The sequence below is a fragment of the Diuraphis noxia genome, unplaced genomic scaffold (genome assembly GCF_037042655.1).
Source record: "Diuraphis noxia isolate RWA-SAM2 unplaced genomic scaffold, SU_Dnox_SAM2 contig0001, whole genome shotgun sequence".
Taxonomy (NCBI): domain Eukaryota; kingdom Metazoa; phylum Arthropoda; class Insecta; order Hemiptera; family Aphididae; genus Diuraphis; species Diuraphis noxia.
In genome coordinates, this window is record NW_028301711.1 from 81,282,847 (window position 1) to 81,294,800 (window position 11,954).

At 30.2% G+C, this 11,954-nt stretch overlaps 2 protein-coding genes and 1 pseudogene across 2 annotated transcripts; 1 reads left to right on the forward strand and 2 right to left on the reverse strand.

Annotated features, from left to right (window-relative positions):
* Positions 1 to 239: 239 nt before the first annotated feature.
* Positions 240 to 2,200, forward strand: LOC107171137 (centrosomal protein of 78 kDa-like; annotated as a pseudogene).
* A 169-nt stretch (positions 2,201 to 2,369) lies between these two features.
* Positions 2,370 to 4,783, reverse strand: LOC149062013 (uncharacterized). Its single transcript, XM_089215176.1, has 4 exons — positions 4,766 to 4,783; positions 3,864 to 4,106; positions 3,551 to 3,647; positions 2,370 to 2,500 (listed from the first exon to the last, which is right to left on the reverse strand). The coding sequence occupies exons 1-4, from the start codon at positions 4,781 to 4,783 to the stop codon at positions 2,370 to 2,372; spliced, it is 489 nt and encodes a 162-aa protein (XP_089071302.1).
* Positions 4,784 to 5,806: 1,023 nt separating this feature from the next.
* LOC149062014 (uncharacterized) lies at positions 5,807 to 6,667 on the reverse strand. The gene is made up of 2 exons (XM_089217370.1): positions 6,537 to 6,667; positions 5,807 to 6,434 (listed from the first exon to the last, which is right to left on the reverse strand). The coding sequence occupies exons 1-2, from the start codon at positions 6,665 to 6,667 to the stop codon at positions 5,807 to 5,809; spliced, it is 759 nt and encodes a 252-aa protein (XP_089073496.1).
* Between the last annotated feature and the right edge of the window lie 5,287 nt (positions 6,668 to 11,954).

The window sequence follows — 11,954 nt, forward strand, 5'->3', positions numbered from 1 at the left end:
TCGATATATTTATAAGTTGTCATAGCACGTAATTGTTGTTTGTTTGTCTGTTTGGCATAAACAGATCCACTAAAATTATTATACTAGATAATAATTTATTTAATTGCATTAGAATATTTTGTGAACATTATTAAAACTTATTTTAAGAACAAAATAGCACATGTTCAGATTTATTCTTCTGAGAATTGACTTATATTTTCCCCACATTATATTAACATAATTTTAAGCCACTTTTGACCATGTCGGTTGGTCATTCGTCAAAATCCAATAGCTCTAGAATGTTGTCATCTCTTAGAGAAAAACATAAAACATCATTATCTATCATCAGGTCAAACGAGTCGTTCGAAAGTTCATTGAAACATCAATTTGGATTGGTATACACTGCACTTTGTGGCAAATACAAAACACGACCCGTTCAGTGGGTGAAATGTAGTGTTAAGATGAACTCCATTGAAATATTAGGTGATAGTATAAAAGCTGAAGATTGGCAAGTCGCAATGGAAGCTCTGAGCACTGATACCAGTACCCATCACGTGCGCATAAAAAATAAACGATACACAGAAAAATTGGCAAGAAACTATGATACATTTGGTAGTGTCGTTGAAGCACCAAAGTAAGTGTTTTTCGAATCCAAATAAAATATTATTAAATTAAGTAGCAAAAATTTTCTTGTGTCTTCCTTATGTTATGCTGATATAGATTGGTAAGGTATATTTAAGTGCAATTTATAATAATATAATAATAAATTAAAATACTTTAAATCTTAATCGCCTTTGAGAACGTAGGTAATGGAAGATTAACATGTTTACATATCATGTTATAATTCAATACATACATGAGTTTTATTACCCAGAGACAAAATATGTAGAACTGGGCGGCCAAATTTTCTTAGAAATAAACTTACCTACAACATCAAGTTCATAAAATATTTATAATTACAATTATTTTTCATGCCCATGAAAAAAAATGCCCATTAACAAAAAAAAAAATTATATGATCACTTCTAAAAACATTTCCATAAATACTATAATTTTCTCGTTTTAATAATTTTCAAAAGCACACATTAAAAAATGTCATTTAGCGCTTCAAATACCAATGGAATATTTTTGCAAAATGGCTGAGTCATTTCTTCTTCCCCTCCCCCCTCAACCATGAAAAAAAAATAGAACAATAAGAATTTGTATAATAGGTATTTTGGATTTGATGCTTTCAATATGTAAGCATATTGTAAAATATCTGGTATTTTATGATTAACTCCCATAAAGCATTAAAAATCGACAATTTTTTTAAATTTAAGATATTTTATAATGATAGGGTGGCTATAGTTGTTGCCTGGTCTATTTCTAGATTTGTCACCCGTAATTTCCGTGACTTGCGGTACATTATTGTTGTTGTCGTCACTATATCGTGATCGTTTTTCTACAGAAACGTTCTTGCTGTGAGCACACTATACGTGATGCGACTGATTGCTACTTCGGTTTACGAAGTTATGATCAATACGACTGCACTGGTTTGCCTTGAACTGGAAAATGTGCTGTTCGACGAACAAGCTCTAGGAACTATCATATCAGGTATCGACACCAACCAAACGCTCCAGCACTTATCTCTGGCCTACAGCCGCATCGGAGACGATGCCTGTTTATCGCTGTGCCGGGTGCTCAGGGACAAACCAAACATCCGGTCCGTGGACCTGTCTGGATGTTCCCTAAGTCGTGCTTCGGTTAAGTCCGGTCTGCTGGACGTGATCAAAAAACAGCAGGTTAAGCGACACGAAGAATGTTGGGCGCACTCGCTGAGGTACAGGTCCGCCAATCCGGATATCATGCACGGGCTAAGGAGGTTGACGCTCAACAACAACACTAGCATTGGCGACGCTGGATTGGCCGACCTGTTTGAGTCGTTAAAAGATGACTATTATGTGAAAGCTGTGGATCTGCAGAATTGTGGGCTTACAGACCACGGCGCTCAGTTGGCGCTCTCCACGTTGATGATCAACAACTCTCTGGTCGTGTTGGACGTCCGGGAAAATCCCACCATATCGTCAGCTATGTTGGAAGCAATTATGATCCAGTTGTACGATAACAACGTAAACAAAACCGAGACAAAACAGTGGAAATGGACCAAGCTCGGGCGGTAAAATGTATTCGATAAGAAAATATATTTAACTTTATTCTCGATTCTCACGAAATTATTGATGTAATATGTGTATCGGATATCGGTACACATATACATATATATATATATATACATTTATAAAATACGTACACCGTCATAGCCTTTATCGATAGACCACCGGTCATTGATACCCGAGATCATTCTAGAACTCTCTAGACTCCCCGCTCCCCGCTCTATTATCCCGTCTATTATCTTTACCGGTGTGTGACGGTGTCACCGACGTCCGGCGAGCCGGACAGCAGTTGTCGTTCGACAGATGGACAGTTGCAGTCGGACAGTTGTGGCCCGACATTCGTTGTCGGACAGTGGTCGCCGATGCGAGATGCTAATAAATGCACAGCGGAAGGCCTTTAATAATATATATATATTGTATTCAACATGTAATATTTAAATCGAGTATCAATCTATATTGACACGCATAGTTTTTTGTGACGCACAGTGGTCTGAAATGTAATTTTAGCTTGTCGAAATTAATATCACCTTTAATTTATTAGATATTACTATTAAATATATGAAAACATATGTATTCGAGGGCAACAATTTCAAATTTGTCATTATTTTTTTATTTCAACCCACTATTATCAACATTTTTGAAATTTAAAAAAATTATAAATTTTTTTTTTACGATAATTTATTTTCATAAAAATTTATTCAGAAAAAAAAATGGATTTTATACCTCATACACATCATAATTAAAAAGGTTGGTTTTAATGGAATCAGTGCACAATGGAATAATAAACTGCGTTTTTTTATATATATTTTTATTTTATTTATTCGATATATTTAAGGTTTTTGCTTCGTCGTAAAGCTTGAGTATATTTTTTTTAGTACGTTACGTAAACTTGATATAACTGGATCAGATGATACACATAACATATGTACAAGATCTTCATTATTATTTATTATTGATCCTAGAATTTTTTCTTGAATGATATTGTCTAAATATCTTAAAATCTTTATTTCTGCATTCCTGAGCTTTCTCGGATAATTGACAAAATAGTAAATATATAAAATAATAAGCTTTTGCGAATGAAATATAAATATTTTAGAAATTACCAATTGGAAGTAGTGCGTGTTGAATAACATCAGCACCGTGTATTAATATTTTATGTACACTCGCAGGCATGTAATAATATTTTGCTGTATTTAAACAATAGTTCTTAAATGCTACTGTTTTTATTTCGTAACCACTAGCTAAAACCATCAGTATATTTCCAAATTTTTTTATAAGTTCTTCATCTATATAGGTAATTTTGGCAGACTTTTCAAAATATCTAAAAAACTTTCTAGCTGTATTACCATCGTTTGTCGTAACAAAATATTATTTATTATCTAAATATTGTTTAAATAATCTTTTAGCTATTTTTGTTTATACCTTGCAAAACTATATCGACTAATAGATCCATTTCAGATCTAAAGTCATCTTGAATCTTTTTTTTCTTTCCGAAAATATTTTCTTGTGTTCTTCCGATCTAAAATTATGTTTAGAAAAAATTATTCTAATACACTTATTCAATATGAAAACACGATTAAACAAACTAACCTGATTTTCCAACTTTTAAAAGGTAAACGATAGGATGGATACGTGCAGCAAACATTCAAAAAAACGTATCCAAGCATGTAGTGTTGATAACCCGAACTTAAAATTATCGGAGTTAATTTTAATTTTGCTTAGTGTTTTGTAATACCCCTCCATCCGAAACTCTTCCAATGGTTCCAAAGTCACACAAAATAAACTGATATTTTGCATCAACTATAGCCATTAAAACCAAGCTGTGATGTTTTTTATAATTATAATACTCCGAACTACTTCCCATTGGTGCAGTTATAGCCACATGTTTTCCATCTATTGCTCCAAGTAGATGAGGAAAGTTCCATTTTTCTTCAAATAACATCGATATATTTTTCCATTCATTGACTGTTCGTGGAAACTAAAGTAAATAAATATTGTTTCAGATTAATACGGAAAAATTATCGGAAACAGCAATAGAATCAAATAAGGACCCTCCTTCTGAAGATCTACCTATATCTACTCTCACAAGTACTACTTCTACAGATACTACTTGTACTAAATTTCAATCTACAAGACCATTAAAAAGAAATTATGAAGCAGCTTTAACAAAAGATGTTTTGTTAACCGTTCAGAATCACTTTAAACGTCCAGCATCTCAAGATGAGTGATATGACATTTTTGGTAAAGGGATAGCACTAAAACTTCGAGACTAAGACAAGACACAAGCATTATTTGCTGAAAAAATTATCAACGAAGCTTTATTCTTAGGTGAAATGGGAAACTTAACAATATCACATAAGGTAATGACTCCAACAACAACGCCATTTGATGGAGTTTGTTCTCGCTCATCAACACCTTTGTCTAGTTCTTCCACATCAAACTATTCTAACATATCTCACAATTCAACCAATTATTCACTTCAATTACACCATAGTTATTCCAGTACTGTAGCTGGATATAATGAATCATCTATTATTCAACCAGATCATTTATCTTGTCCATCTACTATGTACCAAACTATTAACCAACTGCAGGATACTCCTCAAGAAGGAGTTTTGTTGCCACAATCGAATTCACCCGAAACCGCATCTTCATATTTATCTCACTTTGATAGCAGTAAAGGTGTGATTCCTATGAACGCGTCTGCAGACGCGCCGCGGCGCGGCGCGATTAAAATCCCAGTCGCGCTGTCGATTTTTTGGCCGCGCGGCATGGGTACGGATTCCTACTACTGCCGCGCCGCACCGCGACGAACCATTTGCTGCGTTTCTCTGTTAGCAACAAGACGTTTCTTTTTCAAAATGTCTTTAAACAAAAAACAAAAGTTAATTTTAAATTTACTTCTTTTACAAGAAGTAGATGAAGAACAAACAATTATCAATAAGGTAATGTTTAACAATTCCAACAAGGCACATGAGATGTTTTTAACTAGGAAAACAGAAGGTGTCTTCAGTATACTCATCGAAAAACATTTATGGAGAGATGAGAGTAAATTTCGGGAATTTTTTAGATTAAGTAGAGATCAATACACGTACGTCTTAAATATAATAGAGAATTATATAACAACTAGTCCAAGTATAAAATTTCCAAAGCCAATATCAGCAGCTGAAAAATTAGCAGTAACGTTAAGGTAAGTCTACTACAATTTAATATCATAATTAATATCTATAAACTTATTTTCCTTTTTTAATTAAATAAGACTCTTTATTGGAGTTAAAAAAGTATACTCAGTCTATCACATTGCAAAAATCTATAAAACATCAATTAAAAACAAAAATAAAACTGTTTTATAATAATTTATTAAAAAAACCTTTTTATAACAAACATAATAAACTTATTTATGAGAGCTTACAAACCAAAATTAAATTAAATAACAATTTATTTTAAAATTATATAAAAACCTTTTCCTTGATAAAAAAAATTAAACATAATATGTATGTACTTACAAATGAAAATCAAAAATAACAATTTATTTTAAAATTAAATAAAAACCTTTTCCTTGATAAAAAAAATTAAACATAATATGTATGCACTTACAAATGAAAATCAAAAATAACAATTTATTTTAAAATTAAATAAACATTTTTTATACCAAATAAATAAAAAAATGTATAGAGCTTATTGATCATAATCTTCTCCATACTGCATCCAATTTTCTCTTGATATTTGATAGTTGTTGACTACTTCTGGTAAACCTTCTACAGGAACTGGTTGATTATACGTCGTAAATGTTGATTGAGATGACTGTGTACTTGGAGATGATGAATATATTCTGGGTGTTGAATCATTATTAATACCATGATTTTGAAACTCCAAATTATTAACAATGTCAAAAATTTCCTTTTTTGCTTTAATTTTTAAGCTAGTAGAAAAAGTTTTCACTGTTGATGCCATACTCTTGAAAAAAGTATCAATCGGGTCATCCTCCTCAACTTTATTGATAATTTCAAAAATTTTTTTTCTCTCTTCACTCCCTTGTTTTAATACAGAGATCCATTCTTCATTTTGTTTTTGTTTTTTGGGGGGCCATTTTTCAGTGTTACTTTTACTTTTTTCGGGTACTGAATTAATATTTTCTATATTACCTTCTATAATATCTTCTATGGGCCCCACATAGCCTTGTGATGTAGATGGAATTATTGATGGTGTATTATTCAATTCTTGAACCTCTGAATCTTCTAAAATAGAGTTATTTTCATTTTCACTAGCATACTCATTTGTGTAGGGTTGAATACTGGACAAACATCTACGGAACAATTATTTAAAAATAATATATACTGGCGTTCTTTTCATCAAATAAATACACTTGTAAAACAATTTTTTTAAGTAATTTAAAAAAAAAACTTACTCTCGTTCATATAAAACAACGTCTAGAAATGATAGTGCATCTGATAATGCCCACTTTGTTGGTTTGCTTAGCGCTGACGATCCCGTTCCTAATTTCCTATTTCTTTTGTGTCTATTGTAAGTATCCTTCATGTTTTTCCATCTTTTTCGACAATCATCAACTGAAATGATAGGTGGGATAATAAGTGGGTCAATAATGGGTGGTATAAATTTGAATTCAATGATAAAATATCATTGTATACGAGAAACGATACTGACCGTCTTCGGTCAGTTACTCAGTTGGCCTATGATATTACCAAGTATACTTGATGATATTATTGTGAATAAAGTAATCTATATATATAACCTATTTACGTAGAATCTTTTTTTAAATTTTCAATTATTAGCTATAAAAGTTTAACGTTTTATAAATTTTTGACTACAAAATAATTATAACATTTAAATTTGATAAATTTTGTCAAAATTCGAATTTATAATGTTTATAAAAAAAATGTGTGCCTATTTATTTTTAATATTTTTCAACTGTTATTGTAACAGTATGTCAGGAGCCTTGTACTAAATTTTCACGTTTTTTGACCCAATAAAAAAATTTTATTGACATTTATAAAAAAAAAAAACCGAAAAAAGCGGGTAAATAAGTGGATTTCGCTCTGCTGTACAGTAGTTTTCAAGTGGGTTACTGTAAAGGATGGTATTAAATTTGAATTCAATGATATAATATCATTGTATATGAAAAACGATTCTGATCGGAGACGAGTTTTTAGTCTTGGATATTTTATGCAATATTAATTATATTATTTTTTTTTTAAATGTAGGTACCTATAAAATAAATTCCAAATTAATCAAATTAGATTTATTGTGTTACGTGGAACCTTGTTTCAAATTTTCAATCCTTATTTTATTGACATTTATAGAATACAAAACTAAAATCGGAAAATTTCAAACGTCTATAAATAACTTAAAAATAGTTGAAATATTTTGAAAATTTTATCAAGTATAGGAATTGATAACATAAATATTTGATGTAAATTTCAAGTTTCTACAATTATTAGTTTTTATATAACAACTAAATAAGAATATCGGTACAACAGAAATTGAGTGAATATCTAATATTGTAATTCAAATGCTCATAAAAATTTAATTTGACTTTCCAGTAGAAATGTTTTTTTTGATAAAAGTGGACAAACTCATGAAGAATCATGTATAGAATTGTCAAACCATAGATTTAAAAAGAACATTTTTATGAATTTCTAACTCAAAATAAATTGCAAATTTTCGTGATTTTAACGTATTTTGTCAAAATTCAAACTTTCAATGCTTATAAAAAAAAATTGTGACTATGAATTTTTAATATTTTTTAACTACTATTGCAACAATATATTAGAAGTCTTGTATCAAATTTTGAAGCTTTTTTACCCAACGAATAAAATTTTATTGTCATTTATAAAAAAAAAAACTAAATAAGATTGAAAGTTTTAAATGTCTATAAATAACTTGAAAACATTTTAAAATTTTTGAAAATTTTATCATGTATAGAAAATGCTTGTATAAAAATTCTGTGAAAATTTCATGTATTTACAGTAATTAGTTTTAGAGTTACACCAATATCTAAAATTGAATTTTTAAAATTTGATTTTGCGTAAAAATTCCCGTTTTTCGTTAATTTTTTTTCGATTTTTCCCGGTGCTTTTAAAAACTGTTGGGAATTTCAAAAAATGACCTCCCAATGCACCAACTAGATTCACTTTCGAACCAGAAAAGCTACTGAAGTTTAAAATCGAAGCATTATTTCGACAAGTTCTCATGTACACACACAAAAAAAAAAAAAAAAAAAAAACACACAACATTGTAAAATCAATACATTCTTCGCTCCGCTCAGAACCTAGAAATTAGGTACAATAGTACAATTGTTTATATAATGTACCTATTTATTTTTCAGATATATGGCTACTGGTGAATCATTGAGATCGTTGGCTTTTTCTTTTAGAATATCTCAGAGTTACATATCTCGTATCATTCAAGTGGTTTTGAAAAGTTTGAGTAAACAACTAACTCCTATTTTGTTAAAATCTCCAACTAAAGAAAATTTAATTCGTGTAGCTGAGAATTTCTGGAATAAATGGAATTTTCCCAATTGTGTGGGTGCCATTGATGGCAAACACATACGAATATTTGCTCCCGGAAAAAGTGGTTCGTTATTTTACAATTACAAAGACTATTTTTCCATTGTGCTTCTTGCAATTGTTGACGCCGATTGCAAATTCATATATGTGGATATTGGATCATATGGCAAGGAAGGAGATAGTGGAATTTTCAACAAATCCATTATCGCAGAAAATATAAGAATCGGAGATTACTTTCCTTCGCCCGGGAAATTGCCAAATTCAAATGAAATATTACCGTATGTTCATATTGGTGATGAGGCATTTCGTCTGGATCGGCACATGATGCGGCCGTACTCGAGAATTGAAGCTCGAAAAGACTACCAAAAAACTATTTTTAACTATAGATTGTCTCGGGCGAGAAGAACAACTGAAAACAGTTTTGGTATCTTAAGTCAGGTATTCAGAGTTTTTTATACGCCTATTTCTTTGAAAACAGAAACAGTAGATAATTTAGTGTTGTCGGCATGTTGTCTTCATAATATTCTTCGCGATCGATATTTAGAAAATACAGACAACAATTATTACAACTTTGATGTCAACGAACTTCCACCATCTAGAAATATGACGCCACTTACAAGAACGGGAGGAAACGCTAATTTCGAGGGATTTGTTATTCGAGATAAATTTAAAAGTTTTTTTAACAGTCCATTAGGGGCTGTTGAGTGGCAAAATCATCAAGCTCAACTAACAGATACACAGTGAATTATAATGTAAAAAATATTATTTATTTATCTATGTATTTGGTGCCTTATTCGAATAGAAATATAGAAATATATTTAGTATTGTTTGTATGTTAAGCATAAGTTATATTTTACATTTTTACATATTTTACATATTTCTCAAAATATCGGACGACGCCGGAAAGATAACCAACCAGTAATACCAGAAATATTTATACACGGTATAATCTAAAAATAAAATGTACTACAGCGTACAATCTAAATTTAGTTAAATAATAATTTTCACCCACCTTATAAATAAATAAATAATGTTATATTCTTTAATTTAGTATGTATATTAGAATAGTTAAGTATAAATTAATTTTGAAATGTAATATTTAATAATTATATTGTAATGTATAATTACCATTTTTGTTCATATCTTCAGATATTTTTTGCCAAACATTATCCCTCACTCCTTGATTTTTATACAAAGCGTGTTGGGCATTAAAAATGCAAGGATGTCCACTTACTAATTCTGCTAATTTAACGTCTTCTTCTGGAGAAAACGTAACTTGTGTTGACCGTGACATTTTTAAAAATTTATGAAAAAATGTATAATATAAAAATGAACACACAGCCGCGCGCGTCCGCGATTTGACTCCTTTTCGAGCAGTCGCTAATCCGCAGTCGCGACCGTCGCGCGCTGCAGCGACTCTCATAGGAATCGGTTTCATCTATCAACAAGTAAACAAGTGCAACGCGGCTGAGATTTGAATATAATATAATATAATATAATATAATAATATAATATAATATAATAATATAATATAATAGAACTGTATATATTGCTTCACATGTTTCTGGTATAATAGTAGAATATTTTAGACATTCATAGGTTCTTTCGGTCGCTAAAAATCTTAAGGTGTCTGTCAATCTTTCATGAGGTGATATAGCATTCCTCATTACAGTATTTTGTTATTGGATTAGTGGTGTTACTAAAGAAAGAAGGTGCAAATAGGTATTTCCATTCATTCACAAATAATTATTAAAATCTTTTGGAGTAATTCTCAATTCATTTAACAAATTTGTTTGTGAATATTTATTTCTTTTTAGTAACCATTCTTTACACCATAAGTTACGTTTTTTATTTTTTAAAATACACATTAGTCCGAGAATTGCAACAGCATCATCTCTCGTCGCCATGATGATGTTATAGCATAGCTATGCTCGATTACTAATAACGATTTATTTCGATTGTACAGTCAAATCACTCAGTTATAACTGAAGGTCACACACCTCAGTTTTGGTGTTAATGCAGATTGGTTGTGCTTTAGTTTTTCCAAAATGATCGATACTGATGATGAAGTTATTATTGCTAGTGCCGCGTACATTGTTATGAGTACTATTGTTAAAAAAAAAAACAAAATCAAAAATTAAAAAAATAACGCCGGTTTTGGGTCAGTGATATTTTTAAAAACCACGTACTTTATAGTGGGTCAGATTTATTAAATGATATAAAAATGAACGACGCTATTCATTTTTCAAATTTCTGTCGAAAGAACAATAGTTATTTTGAAATGCTACTTAAATTGATTGACCCAAGATCGCAAAATATGATTCGCATTTTAGAAAATCTATACCTGCAAATACTCCTCGTCACTGTCGTCAAATACTGCAGTGTATTCCAAGCTGCGTCCAATTTATGGTCATCCGATGAAGATTTCTTTTTTTTAAAAGTTTTTTAGGAGATGCAAATACCTTGCGTTTAGGCCCTTTACTTGGGCTTACTTCATTTTGCATAATTTCAGTTGTTTCCACGTTAATCACATTTTCAATACCTCCTTGGGGACTTTTGTCAGGGTTATTCACGTTAGTGTTTTCATAGAGTAGGTCATCAGATGAGTCATCTGCAGCTGACTAAAAATTAAAATACATTTATATTATTTCAGAACTTTTTGATAATAAAATATTTATAAATTTTTAACTAACAAATAGTTAAAAATATTCTAATAAAAAAAAAATTGTGGCTATGTATTTTTATAATTTTTGAATGAGAGTTAGAATAAGTTATGTGGACCCTTCAATTAAATTTTCAAGTAATTTGTCCCAGCTAAATTTTTTTTATCAACATTTATAAAAAAAAAAATACAAAAATTGATTATTTCAAATGCCTATAAATAGCTCAAAAAAAGTCAAAATATTTTGAAAATCAAATCACGCAAAGAAAATTGGGATCTTAAAAACTGGTAAAATTTTCAAGTATTTACGACTTATACTATTTGAATATCAACAAATATCAAAAATCGTTTGAGGCTAAACCGTTATTTAACGCGGTTTTGTAAAAATTTAAATTTTAAACACTCATAAAATTTTTTTGTCTGAATCCGAAAGAGTTTTTTTTATAAGAAAAATTTATGGAGAACCTTGTACCAAATTTTCAAAACTTAGTAATAAAAGAAAAAAATTTTACGGTTTTTCAACCACAAAATTACTTGCAAATTTTCGCAATTTTGACATATTTCGTATAAATTCGAACTTTAAGCACTTATAAAAAAAAATTGTGATGTTTTTTATCACTTTAAGAGCAACTTA

Coding starts and splice junctions, on each gene's coding strand:
- LOC149062013 (XM_089215176.1), bottom strand. Junction 3,648..3,863: donor GAAGAGTTTCGGATGGAGGG/GTATTACAAAAC, acceptor ACATAATTTTAG/ATCGGAAGAACACAAGAAAA. Junction 2,501..3,550: donor AGTCGATATAGTTTTGCAAG/GTATAAACAAAA, acceptor TGCATTTATTAG/CATCTCGCATCGGCGACCAC.
- LOC149062014 (XM_089217370.1), bottom strand. CDS start 6,667: ATGAAGGATACTTACAATAGACACAAAAGAAATAGGAAATTAGGAACG. Junction 6,435..6,536: donor GTTGTTTTATATGAACGAGA/GTAAGTTTTTTT, acceptor ATTGTTCCGTAG/ATGTTTGTCCAGTATTCAAC.